This window comes from Sorghum bicolor, chromosome 4, assembly GCF_000003195.3.
Source record: "Sorghum bicolor cultivar BTx623 chromosome 4, Sorghum_bicolor_NCBIv3, whole genome shotgun sequence".
In the NCBI taxonomy this organism is placed as follows: domain Eukaryota; kingdom Viridiplantae; phylum Streptophyta; class Magnoliopsida; order Poales; family Poaceae; genus Sorghum; species Sorghum bicolor.
Genome location: NC_012873.2, coordinates 55,715,498 through 55,737,281, shown reverse-complemented (window position 1 = coordinate 55,737,281; position 21,784 = coordinate 55,715,498). Strand labels below are relative to the sequence as shown.

At 40.4% G+C, this 21,784-nt stretch overlaps 2 protein-coding genes and 1 long non-coding RNA gene across 7 annotated transcripts; 1 reads left to right on the top strand and 2 right to left on the bottom strand.

The window, feature by feature from the left end:
• LOC8056493 (vesicle transport protein GOT1) lies at positions 6,506 to 11,655 on the bottom strand. The gene is made up of 7 exons (XM_002452364.2): positions 11,493 to 11,655; positions 9,339 to 9,423; positions 8,733 to 8,824; positions 8,556 to 8,636; positions 7,543 to 7,640; positions 7,364 to 7,439; positions 6,506 to 7,137 (listed from the first exon to the last, which is right to left on the bottom strand). The coding sequence occupies exons 2-7, from the start codon at positions 9,364 to 9,366 to the stop codon at positions 7,105 to 7,107; spliced, it is 408 nt and encodes a 135-aa protein (XP_002452409.1). The 5' UTR covers positions 9,367 to 9,423; positions 11,493 to 11,655; the 3' UTR covers positions 6,506 to 7,104.
• On the bottom strand, positions 14,609 to 21,123 carry LOC110434888. Of its 5 annotated transcripts, none has more exons than XR_002452407.1 (6): positions 20,641 to 21,123; positions 19,299 to 19,416; positions 19,144 to 19,218; positions 16,706 to 17,999; positions 15,801 to 16,586; positions 14,609 to 15,695 (listed from the first exon to the last, which is right to left on the bottom strand). It is a non-coding gene; the product is annotated as an uncharacterized LOC110434888 (long non-coding RNA). The 5 variants fall into 5 exon arrangements; XR_002452409.1 differs by having other exon boundaries at positions 15,849 to 16,586; XR_002452410.1 differs by having other exon boundaries at positions 14,609 to 16,586; positions 16,706 to 17,508; positions 17,650 to 17,999.
• LOC8072426 (protein FLOWERING LOCUS T) lies at positions 17,839 to 19,988 on the top strand. The gene is made up of 4 exons (XM_002454089.2): positions 17,839 to 18,110; positions 19,150 to 19,211; positions 19,319 to 19,359; positions 19,685 to 19,988. Exons 1-4 carry the CDS (start codon positions 17,919 to 17,921, stop codon positions 19,912 to 19,914), a joined length of 525 nt encoding a protein of 174 aa, XP_002454134.1. The 5' UTR covers positions 17,839 to 17,918; the 3' UTR covers positions 19,915 to 19,988.

Genomic DNA, 21,784 nt, shown 5'->3' with positions numbered 1-21,784 from the left:
TTTCAATTGGGATGGATATCCCTTGCGCAAAAGGGGGATGGATATCCCTCTTAACAAACTTTATGTAGAATCCAAGATGATCGAAATTTGAGCTTGGATCTAGAAGTTATGATGTTTTTCGTGAGGTGATATGTCGGAGTTTCCGAAGTTCCAAACATGTTTTCTGGAAGTTCTAGACCGTACACTCATTTTAGGTTCAATGCCTAGTTTTACAGTTCCAACAACTAATTTTGTTCTAGTCTCGAAGGTCTGCACATTTTTTTGGAAGTTCTAGATCATGATAGACATAGCGGATAGTTCGTAAGTGTGGGGTATTTATACCCCCACTCTCTGTCGTTTGGAAGGGTTACTGCTGCACTCATGCGCCCACATTTGATCCCAAAAGCCTCTGTAGCTCTTCCCAACCTCTATTTATGAGGTTTGTCTGAAATTTAGTAAGTTGGGTTGAGAGATTTAGTAATTGAGAGCAAAAGTGAGCAACTAAATCCTTGAGCACTTGTGGTCTTCATCAATCATTCATGAAGCATTTGCTACTTTTGAAAGTGAAATCTTCTAGACGTGTCACCTGGTGATCTCTCATGCTTTTGGTGAGCCACGGGAAGTTTGTGAAGGTCCCGATCTCACCTCTACAATGGAAGAGGTGAAGATAGCGGATCGGTTGAAATAGACTCATCTTAAGCTTGACCTTTGGGTCACTTGGAGCTTCCTTAACGAAGACGTATGTTCTTGGAAGGAGTTGAGTTTCCAAAAACAAATCTTCATGTCTCCGCTTCGGTTTGATTACTTTGAGCTCTTGCTTTGGTTTGTGCTTCCCACTCAATCTACTTAGTTGTGCATATTTGTGAGTGAAGAAGGTGATTTTGGACTTGCTAGTGGACATCTCCACTCATATTTCCAAGTTTGGTTTGCGCTATAACTCTCTAATCATAATTTCATCTTCTATTTGTGTGGAACTTCTGGACCTACTTACATACCAAATTCTAGACGTGCACAAGTTTCAAACAAATCTAGAACATTTTATGGTCAACTAATCTGATGTATCTTTTAGTTGTGATTTTTGTAGGAATTGTCTATTCACCCCTCCCCCTCTAGTGACATATCGATCTTTTCATAACTGATGCAGGAACATAAAGGTAGACTACTAAAGGATTGGAGAATGCAAACTTTCACATGATAATGTTTTTATCTAGGTGGGTATCAAAACGCTCATGTTTTCCACAAATCCTCGTTAGAGCCCCTCGCAAGAGCCAAACTCCTAGTTGGTAAACTCTATGGATAGCCCACGAGCCTTCCTAGGTGCAAGTGGATCTTCGTGTGGCCTTTTCTGGATCACTCCCCACCATCTTCACAATGGAGAGCTTCAACCAAACCATCGAGGGCCTCTCATATGTCATACAACACCCACAATTACACCATAAACGCAGTTGGTGATCTTGCAATATTATAGGCCTACAACTCTTGGTGCATGAAAGCACCAATATCAAAGAAGGTATGCAAACCTCACTAAACACTAAGCCGAAAATAGAGCAAGCACTCAAGCAGTCTCTAACTAATCGAAGCACTAATCCCACCTTTTCTAATTGTCTAATATTCTCTTAAGCACATATGGTGGCTAGAGCATAAAGGAATGAGCCAAAACTCAACTATAGTTTCAGCAAGATCTAACACGCTCCAAATGCCCAAACAAAGGGGTATGCCAACATAAGCAACTAATCGATAGAAGTCATGGTTGCTTCAGTAGTGAGCATCAGATAGCTCTAGTAACCACACTAGAAAATTTTGGTGCCCTGCATGTAGACCAGTTATTGTTTCCGACCATTGGCCTCTTTTTCTCTAGTGTTTTGTCTAGTGCCCCATAGGATTTTGTCTAGTGCCTCACAGGAGAGAACTAGTGTATTGTCCAAAGGACCGAGACCTCTCTAGATGCACCTCAAAACTCGGTGCCACTGAAGAGCTCCATTGCTCTCTACTCTTCTCAGCCACCTATGCATCGACTCTATGATATAACTCTGATACTAGAAATATGCCATGCACTTTTTCTCTTCTACCTCGGCCACACCTCATCAGATAACTCTAGTGCTACTAGTGTTCTAACGATGCTTTCTCCTGTGCTCTTTTGAGCTATTTTCACGCCTTTGTCCTGCTTCACTTCTTTAATATCATGAATTTGTATAACCAGCCTTTTGGGTCTCCAAAGCTTCCATATCTTCATTTGAGGTGTTGATTCCTTGTTTTCCACCTTAGCCTAGCTCAAGTCCATTGTAATTTCATCGATGCATGAATTTACACACACTTTTTCAGTGCAACACATGTTAGCAAGTGAGTCTATATCAACTAAACCAAAGCAAGTAGATGCACCTTTTTTAGGTTCAACATAGGAAAGAGACAACTTAGGTGCCTTTCTAGGAGGACTGTTTGCAGTATTTTTTTAAATTTTTTTGTTAGCTAGCTCAATATTATAATCTCCAAATGTATCAAATTTGCTAACTATCCAAATTTTTTGCTTAAGTTCATACAAATTTTGTTTGCAGTTTGATTTTATGTAACTTGAAATTATGTTCTTTATCTTTGGAGTCCTTAAACACATTCTATTTCTGGGCAGTCTATATTTGAAGTGTTGAATATGTTTGTCCAGCCCCACTAATGTTTTTTGTTGGTTCCACCAATGATCTTGGTTGATGTGCATTCAGAAATGAGATACCAAGCATAGAACAATGTTTCCTGAACTAAGAAATCACCTCCATTCAATCTTCCACAAATTTGTCGCACTGATTTCAAATGGCATTCAAGTATTCAACCCACGAGCCACGGTCAGAATAGCGCCAATCCGGCCTGCAGGACAAAAGGGGCCCAATAGTAAAGACATTTGGTTTAAAAGTAAAGACATCTAAGAGAATCAAAAGAAGTGGACTTCGATTTTCTAGGATCAGCATATGTCTGCTCATAAGTTCTTACTCCGTTATCCCATGCATCATGAATGTGAGAATGTCAAGCCACAACTTAAAAGTAGTATCATGACATGTCTTTGGAAATTAGTATGGCCTATAATAAAACATTTCTATGAACATGTTTGCCTACTTATCCATACATACAATAGTGCATTGCCAAAACAAGATTCTGGCACCAAACGAAACCTTGTGGCACTGTGCAGAAACTACATTAATCAGAACAACAATTACTCTAAAGATTCTGATTTTGGTGTAAACAATACCAAATACAAAATTATATATAATTTTTTATTTAAAAAAACCAAAACTATAAAATATATGATGTCGGATCAAACAAAAAGGAATGAATTGGCAACACAATGCAATGTCTACAACTTATTTGAATAAAGTCTGCGTCTGGTTGCCCGCAATAGGCTCTTGAGTATTGTTGAATCCAAAGATGGTTATTAACCCATTTTTTAGCATATCACAAAAAATGATATAGGTGTTCAGTATGCTGGTATAGTCTGAACACAAATAGAACGATTAAGACACGTCCTGAATGTGATTCACCCCCACAACAAACTGGAATCTATTCAAAGGCATGACAGAAGCAAGCAAGATGAAAAGGATATAGGTGTTTAGTATGCTGGTATACTTCTGAACACAAATGAAACAATTAAGACACATCCTAAATGTGATTCACCCCCACAACAAAGTGGAATCTATTCAAAGGCATGACGGAAGCAAGCAAGATCCACTAGGCATCCACCTTCCCTAAATGGTCCCTAATTCCAATGAAGACCATAATTTCTAGTGCAAGGAACTTATCCCCACTACCCAAGATACCTCTAGCTAGCTATACCCAAAATACGCAAGCATCATCTAATCAGAACCACAAATTATTAAGATGTTATTAACATAAGGAAACATAAAGTGATGCTAGATAACTATACTTGCTTTCCCTTTTCCTTTTTTATGAAAGAAAGCTAAGAATGGTATCTTGTCTAAGCATCAACTTTGTATGTATAATAACCAATGAAACAAAATATGTTGATCGAGCAAATAAACGTCATCAGGATACATAAAGACAAAACAAAGATATTTCGAAACACACATGGAATCTCGATGTGTCTATATGTTAAATCATGCGAGAGCTATACTACCTTACCACCAGAGTAATATCAAAGTGACATTAGACATAATCGACCCAGGAGCAGGAACTCCAAGAACTCAAGAAGCAGCAGTCAGTCAGTCAGTCAATCACTGCTGCCTCATGTGCCCTTAATAATAAACGAAGTGAGAGCTGGATGCAGAGGTTTATCGATCGATTCCCGCGTTGTTTTGCAAGTTATTGCAGCAATAAACGCTTGAACCACCACTACTTCTGGACTAGCACAAGGCAAGGAAGAGATCGATAAACCACTGCGCCCAGACACCGCCACCCGTAATATAATAGAGATGTATAGTCTGACAAAAACAACCTTGCATCAATTCAATGCAGAAAAAACAAAGACGACAACACAAGAAACACCTGTGAGAGATCACATGTATGCTACCCCATATGGCTAGCCATATGTGTAGATGTTGTTGGTCAGGCTAGGTGGCTGGCTATACAAACAAGAGGGAAGTTAGAGGTGAGAGATTTATAAGCCACATTGGGTTGTGAGAGATCACATGTATGCTACCCCATATGGCTAGCCATATGTGTAGATGTTGTTGGTCAGGCTAGGTGGCTGGCTATACAAACAAGAGGGAAGTTAGAGGTGAGAGATTTATAAGCCACATTGTGTGGTGGATGTGATGAGAGAGAGGAGAAGAGAAAGGGGTGGTGGCGCCGTCGTGCGGCCCCGCCCAGCAGTGGGCTCCGTGGCGGGTGCCGGGTGGGGCACCAGTGGGGGAGGACGAGGAATCTTTCTGGTGCTGTGGCGGGTGCGGCGACAGATGTAGAGAAAAACACAGGGGATGACACTTCGCTTCTTGGCTTCGTTGGTTTTTCATTGATTTTTTTTCCTTGGACCTTATTTTTTTTAGATTTAGATACCGTAGTATTTTCGTTTGTACTTGATAATTATTGTCTAACTATGGACTAACTAGGCTTAAAAGATTCGTCTTATAAATTACAAGTGAACTGTACATTTAGTTTTTTTTCTATATTTAATACTTTATGTATGTGCCTTAAAATTTGATGTGACAAAGAATCTTAAAAAGTTTTTGAATTTTAGGATCAACCAAACAAGTCCTTGAAATCGTTGGGAGGAGTGGATGAAGAGAGGGTGGATCCGCTCCATTGGGTCCACAGGGCTGCAGCTGTAGGGGTCCGGTCCCTCCACCTCCATGGCTCCATTGCTTTGGCAATCAGCACTGGCGATGATTGTTGGTTTTGACGTGTTGCGACAGGCAGAGGGGTGGGGCCGTGGGGGCAACCAAGCAATAGCAGAGCTGGTTCAGTGAGCGCAGCTGGATAAGGACAGGTGTTGCCACTGCCCACTCGCTACCTGGCTCTCTTCTTTGGCATGCCCCCCCCCCCCCCCCCCCCCACCCCGACCCCATGTCCCCACCCCCACAGCTCCAACAACCAATTGAGCATCTAGGTCTTGTTTAATTGCACCTGAAATTCAAAAACTTTTCAAGATTTTTCTCATCACATCAAATCTTACGACATATGCATGAAGTATTAAATATAGATAAAAAACAACTAATTGCATAATTCCTCTGTAATTGCGAGACGAATCTTTTGAGCCTAGTTAGTTTATTCTTGGATAGTAATTGTCAAATACAAATGAAAATACTACAATACCCAAAAACTTTTCGCTCAGACCTTGTTTAGTTTACCCCAAAACCCAAAAACTTTTCAAGATTCTCCATCATATCGAATCTTGTGCCACATGAATGGAACGTTAAATATAGATAAAAAAATAACTAATTACATAGTTTGCATGTAATTTGCGAGATAAATCTTTTGAGCCTAGTTAGTCCATAGTTGGATAATAATTACCAATACAAAAAAAATATTACAGTACCCAAAAACTTTTCATCTCCTCAACTAAACAAGGCCTCAGGGAACTAAGACCTTGGTTAGGCCTTGTTTAGATCCAAAAACTTTTTGGATTTGGCTACTATTCATTTATATTTGGCAATTAGTGTACAATCATAGACTAACTAGACTCAAAAGATTTATCTCGCGTTTTACAGGTAAATTGTACAATTAGTTATTTTTATATATATTTAATGCTTCATGTATGTGCCACAAGATTTGATGTGTTGGAGAACCTTGAAAAGTTTTTGAATTTTGGGTATAAATAAAAAGGCCTTAGTTCCCCCTAAAATCCAAAAACTTTTTAAGATTTTCCCATCACATCGAATCTTACGGCACATACATAGAGCATTAAATATAGATAAAAAATAACTAATTACATAGTTTGTTTGTGGATAAGGATAACAACCGTCAAATCAAAACCACCGATTGCCACGGATTATCATGCCCAGGAAACAACAGTAGGTTCTATGGTGGAAATGATTGCCACGGATTATGAACGAGACAAACAGGGAACACAGAAGTTCAAGTAGATCACAGGTTGGACACTTTTCTAGTCATCAGCATCATCACATTTCCAATCAAAACAAAGGGAAAAAGGTACCGCTCTTCAGCTGAAATAATCATACATGTCACCATATGCAACGAAATTCAAATACCAAGGGCATCTAACCATATGAAGAACATTTCATCTGACAAAAAAAAATTGAAGCAGATAGCACACGTTAGTCATTAGGTGAGCCATCAAGCTCCCTCTAAGGTTTTGTTTTATATATTTTTCTCCACGGATTTCTTGCAACTTGCAAAATATTGTGGCAAATTGCCTCCAGAATCCAGAATCAGAAATAAACCAGGTGCGATCACTCGGGCCCCATTGTTGTTGGGATGGCGAAATGCACTGAGGTCCTCCTGTTTCAATAGAGCATCCAGCAACTTCTGAAATCTGAAGCTCTAATTGTCTATAAATATGAACAATAACCATATAGCCTGCTGGCAAAAAGGGTGTGAATATGCACAAGAGAGTTGAACGATCGTTTCCACGCAAGGTGAAGGGTACAGGAGAGTCTTGTATTAACATCGCAACAGCATACTATTTTTCCCATGAAGAGTCAAAGAGTATCTTGGCAGTTGCAGAACTTTTCACGTACGCTTACGCCTCAACTGACCAAACAGCTGCACAGATCAGATTTCTAATGCATCAGTTATAATCTAGAATTCTAGAATGAGTCTGTAGAATTTAAGGCTTATATGTGGGGATCCTCTGTTTCCATTCAAAGGAAATTAAGGCTCATAGAAATTGATTGTTGAGGGCAACTCTATCAGAAAAAGCAGTTAAAATTTTAAGAATACTGCTAAAAATTTTCACTTTAAGAAGTTCCTCATTGAAATATAAACTTACCTGGAATGGGTACTGCAGAATCCAACCAATGATTGGTATTTGATACAGGAAGGCCTGGATAGGAGGCCCATAACCACTATAAAAAGAAAAGGAATGGAAGAAAAAGTCAGTAACAATTAAACTAAGAAACCATTCTTCTATCAAACTAGGTATGATCTGATAGACTGATAGAGAAGGACCTGAAGAGCACAAAAGATCCATATAGTTCCATGATGATACCAGCAACAGGCCAACGGACAAACAGAAGAAACAAACCAAAGAAGAAAGGTACTGATCCCTGTGGAACAAGAATAACATTATCTCTTTCCATACGAGACAAATAAATGAGGTCAGCGTTTGAAAGAGAAGCTATATATTAGATCAATCAAGAGACGTTCTAATGTATAATGATACACAGCTCTCCTGCGGTTGAGAAAAAAAAAGAGACGTTCTAATGCTAATGCACTTGGATTTGCTAGATGGAAATTGATGCACAGAGTATGCATTCTGCAATACTGTATCATGTATGTCCTTGTCTTCTGGACTTGTGCATCAGTGCATGGCTCAACTTTAGCCAACAACAACAAAGCCGCCTAGTCCCAACTCCCAAGCAAGTTGGTGTAGGCTTAAGACCGACTTAACACACATGTCCACTAAAAAACATAACCACAAGCAACATTGAATAACACAAGGCTACTAATTGCTATGGAGGGAACATAATCACATCTCAGCATTTTTTTGTCACTAAATAAATACATCCTCATAAGGAATTATTTGTTTGCTTATAAAACTATGCTAAGAGAAGTTGTGGCATCAGTACACATATTCAGAAGGCTAATTTCAAATGAAAAATTGACAAATCAAGAAGTTACTAATTTCGCGAAGGAATAAACAAAACTAATTATCACATAAAACCATATTTCATACAAATACAATTTTCCAAAGTCAAAGAGAAAAGGCTAAGGAAGAACAAAACTATAATAATCCTAACAATTTGCTTTCAACTTATTTTTCTGCTTCCACGTTTTTATGGTATGGTGAAACAGCCACTATCACAAAGCAGCCCAAACACTAGGAACTTTATTAGTTCAAGGATTATACAATAAAACACAAGTTTATGTTTAGAACAGAAATTAAAAAAAAAACGAGAAACGATAATGGAAAAAGCAAGCTGTAGAAAAGTGGATCCTGTATCTATGCAAATTTAGAATACCTTAAGGTTTGCCTTCTTTGTGAAAAGCTGCCACATAGATTGCCAACCGAGTAACAGACCCACTCCAGTCAAAAAGAAAATCTAGTAGAATATAAAAACAGTGAGACCAAAAGGAGTCAGAGTATTCATTAGATACATAGTAATACAAGACAAGGATTGAGAATTGCAGTATCATACATTACCCAGAGCCAACAAGCCCCTATCGAAGAAAAGGATAACACCAAGGAATGAGAATAGGATGCCAAACCCCACGAGACCTATGCCAATCTCTTCACATTGAAACATGGGGGATAAAATAGAAACTATTAGTACTTCAACTTAAAGAGGCAAATATATGACATCAGTAAATATGAACAAGTTACAACTTTCTGTAACTGGAATGCAAATGCTATAGCATGTAAAATATGATACACTGCGCTACTGGCTCCATTTTACAGAGTATGTACATGCTCAGAGTTTCCAACTTAGCAGGCACTTCTTTCTGCTATCATATTGTTTTGAATTAAATTTGGTTTAGTTTGTGATTTCCAACAAATTCAATGTGAACCAAAGGTTCTGACAGAAAAAAAAAATGACAGTATGAAATACAAACTATGAGATAGCAACAGTCAATCGATGTAGAACGAAAGTTCTGATAATTTATTTTGAAATTGTAAACAGGTAAGGCTAATGCCTGCATGTTTGAGAAATAAAGGAAAGGCTAATGGAATGGAAGATTGGAAGTACATCGATTACTTGTACTAACTAACAATCTTAATTGAAAATATAAGTATAAAACATTACTTTTGATTTCGCTAATCTCGTAGGCCATGACCCCAGTAGTTGAAGATAGCAATACAGTTTCACTTCAATGGACCACTAACTGAACCTGCAAAAGATACCAAATATTAGTTTCTTAGAAAGCAACCTCAGTCAACAACTGAAGAAAGGAAAATCAAGCTCATAAGACTCCAATATTGAACAGAGTCAGGGACCTATTGAATGTCCTCTCTCAGTAAATAGTACTATACACCCCTGTTTTCTACTTTGTTTTGTGCTCAGTGTTCCTAGACCCTAGTGACGTACTGTCATAGTCAGAGTCAAGATAATCACCACTGGAAGGTGTCCTGGGTGGAATCAGTTATTAAGGATGAGAAACTGGATCACCATGAAATAGAAGTACAGATGTAGTACTTTTCAGCAGTACTTTTCAGCGAAGGAACAGTGTTTTACTCTCACAACATTTCAGCATCAGCATAAGCCAAATTTCAGCGAAACGAACAGGGATTAGATGGACTGATTCTTGCTTTGATCAAATGAGGACTGCCACAGCCTTATATAAGCTAATAAATCCAATCCCGATGCTAAAAGCTTGGAGCTAACAACCTTATCTTGTATCTAGCTAACAATCCCATTTTTAAACTTATCTCTCCAACCAAACTAATCCAGTCTGACAGTCTACTTCTGTACATGAGGGCTGGTTCATGGACATGCTGGCTCATACCCCCCTTCATCCACACCCATGACATGTCCCAAGGATTACAATCGGGGTATGTTTAGTTGGCCAACAGTGCATCTGAATTACCAAGATACACAACATAACAGATGTTTAGCTAGAAAGAAATTGAGCACAGCCAGGACTGAAGCTAAATGACAGTTTCCTTTGGTGTTTTACAAACATAGAAAAATCGATGAGTGACTTGCTTAAGTGGTACTTCTGCAATGCTATGATGCTATTTTCTCTCTGACAAGCAATACAAAAATATGTGTAAATAGGTGTGGTCCCCCTTGCATCTGAAACACTGTTGCCAAGGTGATCACTGACCACCTAGGTCAACTAGGCACTAGGCAACACCATCCTGCCTAGCCCTACCTTGGCTAGCTTAATCACCAATGGGTTCAAGGCAAAACTGTCACCGACCACCGCAAAGGAGAACACTGATATAAAAAGGCACCACCATTTACAACCTAGAAGGCTACAATCTACGATGGAGATGACAGAAGATTCATTGAAGAAAGTGGAGCTAAACAAATGATGAGATCACCCTAGCAAAATGCATCACTAGCTGCACCCTTCATCTTCATATTTGCAGATATAAAGGAGAAGCATTTGCAAATAGCTACAATTATCAGAACTAACATAAATCTGATATGTTCGAAAAGGAAAAAATTGCAAATAACAGTAAGCTTTATCTTCCCACAGGATAAAATGAATAGCTTGAGGATGACGCAGTACTATATAGTGCAATATTTTTACTGCAAGACTCACGTGATTGATTGTGACCAGATAAAACCGAAACAGTGATTTTGATGAAATAGAATTGATATAAAACTGTGCTTTAAAAAGAACACTGATAAGGCAAATTTGTTGGTACGTCATGCTTGACTGCTTGCTATCACTACCATATCCTACATGAAGTTTATAGTAAGCTCCTGACATGGTCTTTCATGGAAAGCCCGGTCTGAGCGTTCTCTAAATGTGATGTTAGCTTTCTAGACTCTTAAGGGCAAAATTTCTCTAGAAAGCCAAAAGCTACGGGAAAATCAGGATACACCAAAGCACAAGTTGTTTTGGAATACCACATGAACAACATAATAACTCGGATAAATTGCAATAAAAAATTCTAATTACCTCCTTCTTACAAATGTAAGATCCACTATGTAATTTGAACATGGCCAAGAGTACAAAATGTGAAGTAATCTCATGCTTGGTAAGTCCTAACTCAATGGCCACAAAGGGAACAGAGGCATTGGCACTAACGCTACCATCAGGGGCGGTCGGGCGAACCCAGTAAAGGACATGGGGTGTACACACCCAATATATTTTTTTTGCAAAAATAACGAAAAGTAAGTTTGTAGGCATAATACATGTATACTGATCAGATCAGATCCGAATACCGATAGCTTGGGTTTGGGTGCTCCGTTTCGCACAGCAGGAACGGGAAGGGGTGGGCGTACCTGGTGGGTGCTCGTCGCTGGAGAAGGTTAGGCACCCGGCGTAGGGCGGCGGCGGCGTTCCAGTCGGCGGCGGCAGAGACGACAGGGCGCACGCGAGGGGACGGGAGAGGCACCGGCGGCCCGGCGTGGATTCTCTAACGTGAGGAACAAGAGTCACGGGTGACTTTTTTCCCTTCTCGATGTCGTCCATTTAGAATCCAACGGCTGGTGGCCCTGCAGCTTTCTCAGTGCCTTGTCGGTCCAGCCCAGACGTAAATGGCAGCCCAATAAGGTCCAGTTCACGGAGAGAGGAGGGGAAACACCTATTTTTTTCACTGTAAAGAACGTGGGTTTATTAATCTCAAAAAAAAGTGGGTTTATTTTGAACCACATCTAAAACTACTAAATCAGATCCACCACTTGTTTATCTTGTCATATGTGAACTTTGTTTTATGTCTTCTCTATGAAAATTATTTAGTATGTTGATTTCTCTTCTTTTAATTAATCATATGGATGCTATAATGGTGGATGTAACAAATTGTTATTATATAGCATGGAGTTACACACACACAAAAAAAAAATGCCTCTATAATAAGTGTTTTTATGTGTAACATCTAGATGGAGCATACCATATATATAGAGATCTAAATGACTATCTTTATATGTAACTTTTAGGTGTGTTGAACCGTGCCTATTATATGCATAGAATTAGCATAGAGATAGACCAACCGTGTCTAATATGATGTAAATTGTCTCAACATGACTAGAGATGGATAATTTTAAAATAAATTAAACATGGGCATTTCTGTATCTACATAATTCATTCAAAATTATTTGACTCCATATTGTAGCCAACAAAAATAAAAATACAGTGATAAAAGTCAAATTTTCACCATATTTACACTTTCATCACAAGTATCTGCAGTCACAAGTAAGTGCACTCTCTTTGGATTTGCTCTAGCTCTGTTCCTAGTTCTTGTAGTGACTAGTCACAAAAAAAGGCCTTGTCATTCACTATGTTTTCAGCAAAGTTCTAGGCCAGCTATTCAGCTCAGAGACGCTATATATCTCTATATATTGATTGTCCATGAGACGCAACTTTGTGTGGATCTCATGACCATTGTTCTTGTTCTTCTTCAGAGGTTAAGTACATGTTCCCTTACCATTATTTACAAGCAACTCTTCTACCTAGATCTTCTTATGCTAGGGAGGGCAGAGAGCTGATTGTATAACACTAACCTTCCCCTCGTTATTGTGTAACTTTCACTATTTCTATATCTTAATAAAAAAGGAAAAATAACTCTTCTACCTAGACTAGAGACGCTAAAGATAAAAGGCATGCATTTGATGACCGTAAGGCGACCAAAATTGCTGGTCTCCTTGTACAATCGAAGGGCCGGGGCACATTTGCTCATGCCATCGGCTCCTGAACAAAGTCTACTAAGCCTGCATATCGTAAAACCGCTGCCACAAATTAAAACCAGTTATATTAGCCTTGGATGCTATCTGCAACGGAGACTGAAACAAAGGCAACATAACACTACTACGCATAGGGATGATATGCATATATCTTTCATCGTCACCATATCAAATCAAACCTAGATCAGCGTCGTCTCTTGCGCCAACGTGAGCAGCAGATTCTTCCATCCATTTTTGTGAAATCTGAATTATTGAGACCTAAACCTGGCCGACTAGCTAGGAGAGCAAGTGACGATGGCAAATTAAGTTGCCGCCGGCCATCGTCACCATATCAAGGGATATGTGAAGTTTACTCCAACTTCACACATACATTCCTCTCTACCTTTCGGCCGTCGTCGTCTAGCTTTGCACACATTCCTCGCCTTTTGAAGAGACGCATATTTGCATTGGAAAGCTAAGCGTGATGCTCGCCTAACAAGTCAGTTGAGGAGACTAATTTGTTAGTTCACTCTTCGTCGTCACTGTGCTGAGGATTGCTATCAAGGGCGATGCATGCGAGCATCGTGTATATACCATTACCAATGCCACAAAATCTGATATGGAGAAACTAAAGAAGCATGCATATCATTGTAGCGCATCTACGATCAATTTTATTAGTGCCATCATGAATGCTAATTAAGCGGCTTTGAAATCGCAGCGGCGGCGTACACACTAGCTAGCTAGCTAGTGTGCGCGCGGCTGATGCTAGCTAGATTCTTTGGATTTCAACTGATCCGAGGATAGATCTAGAGAACAATTTGATGTCCCTTTTGAGCAAAAGGGACCGCCGTTTCTTCCAGCTTTGCTGCTTTCAGTTTTCTGTGCTGCAACTTGGACACGGGCAAATGGAGTGATGATTGCACAGCAGTCCGCAGAGCATGTGGCTCTTCAGTCTCCATAGCAGTGGCAGTGGCACACCACCTTCTTCCCCTTTTGACTGGAATCAAATCTCAACATGATGTCTGCAAAATCTAGCCTCTCCATGCATACATACACCAAATTAAATGTGCTCGTGTTAGAATCATGCATGCATGTCTCGTTTCCAAATAGGCATATTGTATCGTATCGCTGCACAACGACAGCAATGGTTATAGATTAGATTGTCGTTGTCGTCGTCGTCGTCGTTGTTGTCGTTGTCGTCGTCGTCGTCCGGCCTATAATGAAGAAGGAATGATCATCTGGCCTGGTGGCGGCCACGACGATGTCGCGGCTGCTTTACAGTGTGTCCAACCAAAACCAATGATGCTGCAGTGCACTTGCATGGCATACAACACTGAACTGCAGATGGGCTGGGAGCAATTGTCTTCAGAGTTCGGCCAGGATGCTCGTGTGCGCGCCGATGCGATGGTTATTGTTGGGTACGTCAGAAAAAGTGCTCTGAAATCTGAATGTGGGGCTGTCGAATATCACTGCTCTGTTCGGGACATGGCATCTCAAGCGAACTAGCGGTTATGCATGCTTTAGCTTCATGATCATCTGCGTATCAGTCGTACATATTATAATTATTACAAGGCATGACTAGAGATGGCCCGGTGGGTTTTGTTAGCCCAAACTCATGCTCATGAATATAAAATTTTTCTTAGCCAAAACTCATGCTCATGAATATAAAATTTGCTCGCTAAAAACCCATGACCCATGACAGGTTTTGCAACAAAGAAAAAAACAGAACATGAAAATCATGTCTCACAATATGAAGTTATATTCATTCTTCTTATTTTTCACTTGAATGAACATATCATCTTATATATGTCTCTGAACGTAGTAGTTTAGCAGATATTGTGGACTGAGCTTCACTATGATGGATCAGATTTTAAAAACTCATGGGTTTACAGGTTTGGGTACTATAACCCCAAACCCATGCTCATAAAAAACCTGTTAGGTCTAGATTTTTGTCATTAACAAACCTATGGATAGAGAAATTTATCCATACTCTTACCTGTAAAAATTCATTGGGTTTAGGATATCCATTACCATCTTGAGGCATGACCTGCAGAGCACGGTGCACGCATTGGGTCTAGACTATTTCTCTGTGCCTGCCTGCTGCCTGGCTACATCTTGTTTATTTGTACGTACACTGCCGACATGGCTAGCTAGTTGGCTACACAAGAGAACGCTCCAGAGAACAGCCGCCTCTCGCACCGATTTTCCGGTGGTGCGACCTTTTTCCGGTGCCATGTCATGTGAATGGACTCAGAATGAGCGTGCCGCGTGCGCTCACGCTCATCCATCCATGCATGACGCCACCAGTATTTTGTCCACCGCTGACTTGCCTCCAGGCTCCAGGCCTATCGGAAAGTGATAAGCTTGCAATGCCACGCCATACATGGTAGCGCGGTAGCACAGTGGACGAAGGTAGCATCAGCAACCTAAGCATATCCATCCATCCATGGCGCCTGGCACTCCAATCGAAACACCAGCTCCGGTCCATCTCCATGCCATTCCACTAATGGACAGCTGATGATGAGGGCCTGAGGCTCTCGATCGTATTCGTATGCGCCTGCAACTTGCACAGCACATGTACCAACGACGCACGTACGCGCCAGCAGCCTCCGTCTAGCTTAGCTTAGCTTAGCTTAGCTCTTGAGGTTGAGGAGTAGCCGTTGTTGCATGCAGTCAGCAAGGGATCGACACAGGAGAATAATGGAGCAGTAGATCAAGTGCACGCACGCTGCAGCTATAGCTCGTCTTTTCCAGAAGGATTCTTGTTCTCCACCAGATTCCGATTGCGATCTAGCTTGATCGGTTCAGCATGTCGTTGTTGTTGCTCTGCACAGACACAGGCAATGACAAAACAAGCAGACGCTAGGTACTGTACTAGGGCAGTAGCAAGTATATATGGTAGGTAGAGAGGATAGTATATACCAGCAATACCTGAAAACGGCTACTGTATGTATGTATGTACGTTAGGTCTTGACATACCAGAATTCGTGCTCCAGCGGTTGATTAAACAGCTTGCGATGTGCCGACGCCCGCCCACAATCTTGAAATCTGTAATATACTAATATCTGCGGCTAAGCAGTTAGATGCTACTACTAATTTTCTTCAGGAAATCTTCCAACTTTGCGAGGGAATAAAAGGAGGCATCACAATCCATTTCTTTCCCCGCTACACCCGCTGTCAACGACAGCACATGGCAATCTCTGGCAAATCTAGTTTCTCATTTCTCAGTCAAATGTTTCTGGATATTGTTCAATAGTCTGTACTCAAGCCTGTACGTCTACCGCTGAAGCCCTCTGTCATATGTCCAGTTCGAAACTTTGACAGCCCCCATGTGAAGTACTCATACATCCTTTCTCCAAGTTGCATTCACCCTTGGAGTGGCTGGACCAATGGGATATGCTCACGTGAAGAGAAGAACTGCTTTATTCGTCAGCCAAGGTCAAGAATGTGCAATGAACCAAGAGCTCCATACGTTCCAGTCATTCCACTAACTTTGGCGTTCATATTCAATGCATCATGATGTTAAGTAAACCCTTTCAGTCCCGTGTTCGAAGCTCACCAAAGTGGCATGAAAATCTTGTATTGAGGATCGGGAGATAACTTCCTAATTTATTAACAACACCTTTAAGGCAAAGCAGAGTTTCTCTGGTCGAATTTGAGTTTCTTGCCCCAGTGCAGGTAGTATAACCGTTGGTGCAGAAACTGAAACTTAGATACCTGATTACATGCAGAGCGCAAGTAAGCATAGAATGTACTTGTAATATCAGAAGGATACAGTTCACACAAAACCTTGCGTGAAGTGCAAGAACAAAACGGGATTCGATGTGGTCCCTTACTAGTCGATATCATTGTAGACTTTATCTATCAAAGCCTTGCTGCCTCTTTTATCCTGAAAGGTTGAAACACAGCATGATCTATGATAACATTATAATATTCAAACACAACCAAGGGCAGTAAAATTGTGAGGCAAAAGGAAATGGATCTATCAACTATCATCTATGGCTTTATACATTTACTGGCACATTTTTTATGAAATTAACACATTTTGGAATAAATAAATTATCTTTGACCACAACTCTTGTGTTGGCAAATCAGAATCGATCTTAAAAGCATCCATTACTATCATTATCATATTTACAGTATCCAACTGCTCTGAATAAAGAGGCATTCAGTCTATGTGCTTATTTAACACCATTAGGAAGAATAAAGCTTAAATCCTCCTGATTTATAAAGATAGAAAAATGAAGATGCTTCTCAAAGGAAAATTTGCATCATAATTCACAATTGATAGAATGAGTGTTGATGGCCCACACTAACATTATCATCGTTAAACAAAAGGAAGCTCCTGTGTAGTGTTCGCAGGATGAATTTTACATGATTCTGAATTCTAGACGACACCATGCAATGATATAGAGCATACACTTGTACAAAAAAATAGCTCTTGAGCATATAATATTGAAATCATTATCTTAGGAGCAGACACCGAACAATTGATGCATTTGTGAAGAAAATCCCCTACCACCTTTATCTGTTACCGTATAGTATGCTCATCCCTGTTGAAGCACCATCAATACATCATCCTTTTCGACTTGTTGCAATGCATAAACAAAGAAACATAGCAACCATCAAGGCTAAATGTCTAGGAGAAAACAAAGGAACATAAGGCGTCAGTCTAGGATATAGGTCAAAAGGCAATCTCCTTTTTTCGCTACGAACAACTATTTATTAGGCTCTGGATATATAGGGAATAAGTGAGTGTGATACATCAGATTATATTCACCTGCGTGGAATTGCAGTGAGCACTCCTTCCATTGGTGTAGACACAGAGGGTGGACAGCCCAAAATATTTCTGGTGATGGCAACCCATATCATTCTTTACAGTATAAAGCAAGATACCATGGCGTCTAGAGCTAATAGTTTCAGTCATCATGAATGGTCCTCATTGGGGACTGGGAGTATATATAGAGTACCAGCCTGCACCCTTCACTTCACCCAAGTTCAGACTTCAAGCCAAGTTAGAGTGCCTTGAATTGCCAATCGTAGCTAACCATGTCAAGGGACCCACTTGTAGTAGGCAACGTAGTTGGAGATATCTTGGATCCATTTATCAAATCAGCATCACTCAGAGTCCTATACAACAATAGGGAACTGACTAATGGATCTGAGCTCAAGCCATCGCAAGTAGCCAATGAACCAAGGATTGAGATTGCTGGACATGACATGAGGACCCTTTACACTTTGGTGAGTCCATAACCACATGTTACTTCATTGCAGCATGCTAATTTTAAATAAGAGTAAATTGGACTTTGCACCATGTAAACTGTATTTCCTTTGCACCTGGTTTAGCTCACATTTTATTTTACACCATGGTAAATTATCACTTCACACTAGGGTACATCAAACATCATCAGGATATAGAAACTCATGAAGTTTCATAGAACCTAAATGAAACTTCAGGAAACATAGCCGAAATTCATAAAGTCTCTTGCGATTTTACACATATTTCATGATGTTTCACTCAAAGTTCACAGCATAACACAGGACAAAGTAAAACTTGTTTTGATTTACACTGTTGCAAAGTGAAACAAGGTGCTCTTGATGCATGGTGCATGGTGCATGGTGCAAGTTATTCTTCAAGTTAAGGAACCAAATTAGATCACTGGCTTAGTGTCTTTTGTACAAACGAAACATAATACACTTCTTAACAGGAATGTAACAGTTCAGAGTACGTCCTTACAGAAGTTGCTTTCAGCATTATAGATCACTGAAAGTCATGAATTTTGACCATACAGATTCGGATGTTGTTTGTAATGATTGGAAAAATAAGTATAATCTATAGAGATGTTTGTCTTCTTTTTATCTAGTGTCAACAAATATACCAGCACGTTCGCAGGTACTGAATGAAAATCAATATAATATATATGCATCCAACTACCTAGTATCTAGGAATCTAAAACCATGATGATTACCTCCAGCAACAAATGTGAATAATCTAAATATCTTACCTTAACAGAAGCCACTAACATTGGAATAGATAAAGTTCACCACACTTCAGTTTGTTTTAAAAAAAATGACAGCTCAGATGGCTCATAATCCAATCATGCACTAATATTAATCTAAAAGAACAACATAATTTGCTTTATAAAAACAGACAAATATAGTGTCATTTTAAGATAAATGTATATGGATCTACACCATTTACTGCTTCGTTTAGTAAAATCACATCTACATGAAGCATTATTTCTTATGTTTCTAAAGAAGATAACAAACTTACCACTAGGTGATGGTGGATCCCGACTCACCAAGTCCAAGCAATCCAACGAAAAGAGAGTACCTTCACTGGTAAGACCTGAAACATAAGTGATAAATGTGATTTTCCATCACATGTGTATTCTTCTTGTATAAAAACAAAGCAAACAAATTGCTTACACAGAAATTCATGCATGCAGGTTGGTGACAGATATTCCAGAATCAACAAATGTGAGCTATGGTGAGTTTCCGTAGTCCTCCTACATTTCGCATTCCGTACTTGAATGTTTGTTTCAACCTAAAATGACAAAACAAAACATGCTGTGCCTTTTTTTAGAACCCAAATAATGCAAGCTGTAACTGATGAAAGGGTTCATATATTAGTTACCAAAGACTAGGACAATATCACACTAAGCAGTTTATATTGACATATTTACAAATTTTGTTGAAGATAAATATTTGAATAACTGCCTTAGGCTTGTGCAACATGACTATCTATTTGCAAAGTCTAGATATGATACTTGCATGAATTTGTTCTGATTGGTTTTATTCAAACTATATTTCAGGAAATGAGGTAGTAAGCTATGAAAGTCCAAAGCCAAGTGCTGGAATACATCGCTTCGTCTTTGTGCTCTTCCGCCAATCTGTCCGGCAAACTATTTATGCGCCAGGATGGAGGCAAAATTTCAACACAAGAGACTTCTCAGCATTCTACAATCTAGGACCACCTGTGGCCTCAGTGTTCTTCAACTGCCAAAGGGAGAATGGGTGTGGTGGCAGACGATATATTAGATGATATTAGAATAACCTCCTCTACAGGAGGACTGACGGAATTCTGCACGAGGCCAAGCACACCGAATGGGTAGTAAACGCTGGACCTTAATTTCTAGATTACTTTCCCACCTGTACAAGATTTGACTATGCTAGAAATGAATTTCACTTACTATGTGAAATGTGAGAATGTCACTTACTATGTGAAATGTGAAAAATTCACTTACTACGTGAAATGTGATAAATATATTCCAACTATATGTTCCTGCCTCCTTGATAAGGAAAACTACTCAGCATTGGTTTTGTATGTTCCTGGTGCATAGCAATGCTACGACCTAGGAGGCAGTTTTTACCACCTGACATACAAATGATTACTGATTCAATCAAGACCGATGCTAGTGACCTCACAGAGCATCAGAATCCAGAGCCGCCTCTCGCAAACCACCAGTCATGCTTAACGATTCCAGTATTCCCACCAACACCATAGAGCGAAAGCTATCTACTGAAATTGCGTCCAGGAACGACACGATATCAAAGGAATAAACCATGAAATCCTAATCCAGCCCGACATACGAGTGCGGTACCAGTCAGGTAATGGCCCCCAACCGATTCCAAGAACAGAATCACCGCAACGTGGCGTCGTCAGAGTTTTTCCTCTGTGCCCTGCCTCCAGATGGCGGCCTCTAGCAGGAGCACAGGAAGGTGGACCGACCGAGTGACGGCGGAGCATATGCCCGAACAGAAGAAATACCTGAAGCGCAAAAGCGCGTTACCTTTGCCAGGATGTGATTGACTGATGCGCAGAAGCGCAAGCCATGTGTCATCGACTTTTATCACGATTCATCCGTCCCAGATGGCAGGTTTGCTGCTCTGCCATTCCGTGGCCCGTCCGCGGCGCGCCGGGAGCGGACCGTGCGCCTGTGCCGTCCTGCCCGGCGGACCACGGCGGGCGCACCCAGCGCCGACCCTCTCGGTCGGAGGCCTTCCATCGAACGACCGGCCAAACGACGCCGTGGAGGTGTGAGCACCCCCCGCAGCGGCATTTCATCGAACACCTTTTCCGCGCCGCGTGCCATGGCGACGCTCACGCCCGTCTCGAAAAAGTGGGTTGTGCTGTGCGCGCCGGAGCTGCTCTACGGTAGACCCTCTCGTTGGCCACTTTTCTAGCTGCCTTTGGTCAACAGCCACTCTGCTGCCATGCGTGGCCGGGTAACGGAGCATGAACACGCTACGTCCGTTGTTCCAAAAGTAATGTTGTGATGAATCACGCTCGTGTTGGGTTTTTCAACAGAAATGGCTTGTTTACTTCCACCCAAAATCCAAAAACTTTTCAAGATTCCACATCACATCGAATCTTTTCACGCATGCATAGAGTATTAAATATAAACGAAAATAAAAACTAATTGCACAGTTTGGTCGAAATTTACGAGACGAATCTTTTGAGTCTAGTTAGTCCATAATTAGACAATAATTACCACAAACAAATGAAAGTGCTACAGTGTCGCGAAAAAATTTCTAAAAGAAACTAAACAAGGCCTAAAGGCCCGACATTTGTGTATCAGGTACAGTGCAAAAGCGTGGAGAAAATTCAAACAAGGAGACTGTAGCTTCATGCTCACACATGGTATCTTGCTTTTTTATTCAATCAGAAAGGGACACCAAAATCCAATCAGAAAGGGACACGGCTTTTTCATCTTGGATTTTTTTTAGGAAACCAACGGTAACCGTCACCGGCAGCTAAGCGAGACGGCAATAGTTATTATTAGTAAAGGCGAGCGTTTGTATAGCTGTGGATGGAGTAATTTACATTTTTGAGAAAGAAAACAACTTTTTCGAGATGCAAAGTTTTTCCAGATGGCGGGTGCAGAAGCATTGTTCTCAAAAGGAATCAAAAG